This window comes from Vigna umbellata, chromosome 8, assembly GCF_029865625.1.
Source record: "Vigna umbellata cultivar VRB3 chromosome 8, Vumbellata_1.0, whole genome shotgun sequence".
NCBI classification, from domain to species: Eukaryota; Viridiplantae; Streptophyta; class Magnoliopsida; order Fabales; family Fabaceae; genus Vigna; species Vigna umbellata.
In genome coordinates, this window is record NC_142172.1 from 11,727,093 (window position 1) to 11,733,092 (window position 6,000).

The 6,000-nt window shown below is 33.8% G+C and overlaps 1 protein-coding gene across 1 annotated transcript; it reads right to left on the bottom strand.

The window, feature by feature from the left end:
• Positions 1-1,522: 1,522 nt before the first annotated feature.
• On the bottom strand, positions 1,523-5,687 carry KAB1 (potassium channel beta subunit 1). Its single transcript, XM_047314414.2, has 5 exons — positions 5,546-5,687; positions 4,892-5,471; positions 4,112-4,255; positions 3,727-3,891; positions 1,523-1,897 (listed from the first exon to the last, which is right to left on the bottom strand). Exons 2-5 carry the CDS (start codon positions 5,453-5,455, stop codon positions 1,784-1,786), a joined length of 987 nt encoding a protein of 328 aa, XP_047170370.2. The 5' UTR covers positions 5,456-5,471; positions 5,546-5,687; the 3' UTR covers positions 1,523-1,783.
• Positions 5,688-6,000: the final 313 nt, after the last annotated feature.

A 6,000-nucleotide genomic window follows, 5' to 3' on the forward strand; every position in this document is an offset into this window, starting at 1 on the left:
ATAACAAAGTGTCAATTGATACATATGTAAGGTTGTAATTATTTTTAACTTTTAATATTTTATTGTTGAAATTTTCTTTTTTTAAAACAAACTCATAGTATTTGCGGCTATATAAACCATTAATATGAAATTAAGTGTAGTGAAAAGCATATACCACTATTTTTCTTCACATAATTTACACATTCGGCTTTATTAACGATTTGCAAAATGTGAAGACATATTTAATTTTTAAAATACCATAATGAAGTTTCTTATAAAATTTTATTATGAAATTATAAGAATAGTGCAAGTTTTATAAAATAAAACTAAGTCTTAAAAAAGTTTTATTATGACACGTTCATTCGATGAAATTGTTTCAGTATAATACAATTTATTCATTTTAAAGTCGTGTTATTTGTCATAATTTACTTAAAGTTATTGTTTTTAATTACACTGTTTTTATAGTTTCATCATAAAATTACATTATAATGGTAAAAAAGTCTACGATAATTCTTTTTAAAATCGTGATTTTTGATATGATTTAAACAAAATACACAGTTTTTGGTCAAATAAATACTCTGTAATTTTGTAATTTGCTTTTTCTTGTATGGTTTAGTTGTGTTGGATACCTAGTCAAATGGGACAAAGTGGGGGCAAATAACCTGCACTCTACTCTATGTGTTTGTGAATATGCCAATGTATATTTTACCAGCATAGAATCAACATTCATTTGATGGTTTCAACCTTATTCTATGTGATGCTGAAGTATTTTGCAAAAAAATAGTCTTAAAGGATATATTTCAACACAGTTTTATTAGTTATGTTGTTGTTATTGCCATGAAGTGTGTGTTGGGTGATTAGCTTATTTGCATGAAGTGTGTGTTGGCTGATTAGCTTATTTGAATGAAGTGTGTGTTGGTTGATTAGCTTATTTGAATGAAGTGTGTGTTGGTTGATTAGCTTATTTGAATGAAGTATGTGTTGGTTGATTAACTTATTTGAATGAAGTGTGTTGATTGATTAGCTTATTTGCGTGCAGTAACATGAAAGCGTTTTCTAAGTTGATAATGGTGGTAGGTTTTGTAGGAAAATCATTTAATAAAAATATAAAAAAAAAACTGGGACATTTAAAAAAAAGGTAGAAAAGAGAAGAAAAAATGTAGATTTCTTTGCCCATTTAACGGGAAGTTAACTTCGTTATTACCCATTTAACGGAAAAAACTCAATTCATACAATTTTGATAACTTTGGAACCTAATAATGTCCACACTTTTAAAATCAGATACTAAACAAAAATTTCTCCCTTAAAATGAAACGAAGTAAAGATTTAAACCTATAATAAACCTAAAACAGCATAAAAATCCTTTTGACACCCACCATGTTCTTCACCAAAACAGGTATCCACCCATATTTCAAATGCCGGAATGAAGTGAATTTACGCCGTTGTCAAAATAACTAATTAACCAAGCCTTATTCCACGAGGTAGACATTAACTACATGATAAGGGATCCACATATGCAACTGGACTCTCAAAATCCAAATCGTAGTGCCACAAATAATAGTATCACATTTAATTCGGAAGGCAAACGTAAGCCTAAACTCCAAGATCTTAATGCTTTGTTTCCAAAATCAATTTGGAATGTTTGAACCCATAAAAAAGAAGGCATATTCAGTTCCACAAGGAAAATATAAGACACAAATAAAGTCTTTTAAGAGGAAATCACATCAACCAAACCAATACAATTTCAACATGAATTTCCATTCCAGGCCCAGGGATGAAGGAGAGTATTCCAACTAATGCATATTTATCGGTACGAGTCAGGGCGCTTTGGCTTGCTTTGAACAACAGCTTCAATCTTCTCCATCACAACAGGAGTCAATAATGGAATGACATCGATTGCTTTCATGTTCTCTTGAATCTGAGCAAAAGAAATCAAAAAAATAAGATAATATTACAAAAGCAATGTTCCTTCTTGCAAGTTATATCTCAAACTAAGAATGACATCAATTCTTTTCATGCTCTCTTACGAGTTGAATAAAAAACAGGAAACAGAAAAAATATGAAAATGGAGTGGTAAAGTTCATTCTCGCAGGCGAGTTATAACTGTGCACACACAGGGATGTTTAAGCAATTATTTCATTGCTCAACTATATGTACAATATATTTTTCAATCCTCTTTATTACGAAAAAATAATTTCTAAAGTTACGAATATACATTATGCATATGGTTAAAGGAGTATTTCTTTTTCTTCTGCTACTACAGGATACATCGGTTTTGTTTATATCTTCTTTGCTCAATCAATGTAAACTAAACAGTGCATCCTGAGATTGACTGTGTAAGTTTGTCCACATGTAAACCATTCAGCTGTGTGCCTTCAGGAAACCATCACATTTCAGATGGTTCTTTCTATGAGCTATACTATACTTCTGAGTACAGAAGCTCCGTATTTCCACACTAAATGCAGCCATTTAGACATTTTATCCTCCTTTTCCCATTTAATTCAGTCCATAAATCTTGTAATCCTTAAAATAAAAGCTCATAGTTACAATAGAATTCATTAATATTAGTCACTTGTAAGCTCATATGAATAAACCGACTCCACAAAGAGATTAAAATTGAAAAAGGTTCCCAAATGCACCTTATATACTGCATTACACATTACCTTTAATAATAATGTCTTTCATGCGAGGACAAACACAGAGATAGATTGCCGAAAATTGAGCACATGACTTGTATGCTCCAACTTGAGAGTAAGTGTCATAATTACAAAAATAAGGAGTATGTCCTATGTAATCAAGAATAACTAGATTATATATGTATTATTAAGAATGTCTTTATTTACTCCCTTCTCAAATCTTTACTATTAAAGGATATCAAATCTCCTCTTTTTATTGTACTTTTATTGAGTATGTTTTCTCAATATAAATAAAACATTTGTGTTCTTGTCTCAAAAACACATGGTTTCAGCTCTATCTCTATCTTTCCTATAGTTTAAGAAATATGATAATATTAATTGTAAAAATAAGGAGTATATCCTATATAATCAAGAATATCTAGATTATGTATGTATTATTAACAATATTTTTATCCATTCACATATCAAATCTTTACTATTAGAGGATATCAAATCTCCTCTTTTTATTGTACTGATTATGTTTTCTTAATATAAATTAAACATTTGTGCTGTCTCAAAAACACATGGTTTCAGCTCTATCTCTATCTTTCCTATAGTTTAAATGTTATGACAATATCAATTAGTGATCTCAGTATTTTTTCCTTTTATCAATTGGGATATGGTTAATTATGATTCTATTAATTAGAGATATCTTTCTAAGCTTTTTCTAACGGCCAAACCTGATCGGAATATCATCTTGGGAAATTATTTTCTTAAAAAAGTGTTAATTTAGGACGGGCTATGTCAGCAAAAGTGTCTGATTTCTTTTAAGGGTTGCGAGAATAAGACTTCCATTTCTAGGTGTTTTAGTTGGTCCTAGGCGAAGTTTCATAATAACAATCTTACCACACTAACACCAGACTTAATAAAAAAGAACAGGCACCAAAAAATCTCTCCACACATAACCAAAACAAGAACAATCACTTACCATTTCATCTCAGAACTTATCAAGAACAAAATTCACTTTGCTAGGTCATAGGAATTGACAACCGAACAACATTTCAACAAATTACAATAAACATTTCAACAATAGATAAACTGAATATCTCGTTAAACCGCTAAAAGAACTAACCTGAGACTCCTTTGTAGCACCACAGATAACAGAAGAAACATTAGGATTAGCAGCACACCACGCAATCGCAAGTTGTGACAGTGGAACACCAAGCTCATCCGCAATTGGCTGTAATCCATCAACCTTCTTAAGCACATCATCAACCAGTGATCGCGATGCCAGATTCTACAAAAAGAACCACACGAAACGTACTTAGACAAAAGCCAAAATAGTCAATAAAAATTAAACAAAAAAATCCCAGATCCAGTACCAAGATTGTAAGCACAAAATAACCATAGTCCTAAACTTTATAAAATCATTTCTTGTCTAAAAAACACTAAAGTAAATGCCAGATAGAATCAACTAAAATGAGGATTGTTAATGATTTCATCAAATGGAAAAGTACTTTGTAATTTTCCAAAGAAAATCTGCTATCTGGCGGTATAGCTCCTTTCTTATATTTCCCAGTGAGCACTCCAGAGGCAAGAGGACTCCATGTAGTGAGGCCTATGCCATAGTTGGTGTACAGAGGAAGATACTCAGACTCAACCTACACCATTATACAGTCAAATCAGGTCAATCAAATAAACAGAACCAAATAAAAAAGAGTAATGAAACAAAAAAAGAAATACTACAATACAATATCTAACAAACTCCTAGAACACCTTAATACCAATAACAAAGTTAAACATAACAAAAAAAAATACTTTTACTCCATAAACAACAAATTTTTCCTTCTCAACTCATGCATTATGAGAGAGGATTCAGTGATGCTAAAACACCAAAAGCATCGTGCAGTTAAATAACTGTGAGCCATTGGATTTTGTAAATGCTTCAGCCTTAACCACTTGTTTTTTGTTAGGTTTGTGAGTGATTTCTTCTCAAAAGATGCTATTATTCCCCTGATCTATCCGACCAATGAGGAAATTTCAACTCTCAACTATCTGCATCAGCCTTTAATATTTTTTTAATCATAGTTTATGCTGAACCTTTCACTATTTTCCTGTTTCAAATTATTATCAACCGCTTATAAAACCAAATCGGACTTCAACACATCGAAAAGAAACAGTATAATTCACTTTTTTCCGTCCCGCGTAAGTGCTTATTCAGAGAAGTTGAATCATGCAATAAGATAAGTACAAAAACAATTAGTATGTCACTAGGTAGAGAGGAATGGAGTAAGAACCTTGTGCCTGGCCAAGAGGTTATACTCAGGCTGTTCAACAATAGGCCCGACGAGGTCGAGTCTCTGGGCCACAGCCCAGGCCTCAGTGATCTGCTGGGCCGACCACTCACTGGTGCCCCAGTAGAAAGCCCAGCCTTTGTCAATGACGTGGTTCATGGCCCGCACGGTTTCCTCGATTGGCGTGGAGATGTCGGGGCGGTGGCAGTAGATAACGTCGACGTAGTCCATGTCGAGGCGCTTGAGCGAGGCTTTGGTGCCCTCCACTATGTGCTTACGCGAGAGGCCCTTGTCGTTGGGGCCCTGACCGCCCCAGAAGATCTTGGTCGAAATGACGACGTCGGAGCGCTTCCAACCGAGCTCCCGGATCGCCTGCCCCATGATCTCCTCGGCGCGGCCATTGGCGTAGACCTCGGCATTGTCGAAGAAGTTGACGCCGTGGTCGCGGCAGCACTGGAGCAACGCCTTCGCCTCCTTCACGTCCAACTGGTTCCCGAAGCTCACCCACGCCCCGTATGACAACTGGCTCACCTTCAGCCCCGATCGCCCAAGGTTCCTGTACTGCATCGTGCTGGATTCTCTTCTGCGAGAAAATCTCGTGAGAGAGTGAGAGAGAAATCTAGAGAGAGAAAAACACGAGAAAGTGGTGCTGCGTACCAACTGTTTGAGATGGGGACGGGACTTGGAAGAAGAGAAATGAACGTGTTCTTCGATGATACCACCGAACATATATCACACTTCGAGAATCATCGTTTTGTGTAGAAATTGTTTTCCCAAATTATCCTTTTCTTTTAAGAAAATTCTTAAACAAGTCCACTCACTTTAGTTCAGATAGTGTCGAATAGGAAGAATATCACGGAATATTTGGGATCAAACTTCGGTTTAGACATATATATTTTTTACAACATTTTTTATAATATTTTAACAATATTTATGTGTAATTTTATAATTAATTTATGTTATATTATTATTATTATTATTATTATTGATTGTAGAGTAATTTTAGACCAATTACAAAATCATATTGTGTTTTTTAGAGAAAAATAGGTTGTGTTATATTTGTTTTTACGTTTATTAAAAGATTTAGAGATTAAAGAAAGAAGTAATAAATA

Excerpts from the sequence above, each read along its gene's own strand:
- KAB1 (XM_047314414.2), bottom strand. The coding sequence starts at position 5,455 with ATGCAGTACAGGAACCTTGGGCGATCGGGGCTGAAGGTGAGCCAGTTG. Across the intron at positions 3,892-4,111 it reads TTTCTTTGGAAAATTACAAA|AATCTGGCATCGCGATCACT; the intron begins GTACTTTTCCAT and ends TTCTTTTTGTAG. Across the intron at positions 1,898-3,726 it reads GTGCTACAAAGGAGTCTCAG|ATTCAAGAGAACATGAAAGC; the intron begins GTTAGTTCTTTT and ends TCTTTTGCTCAG.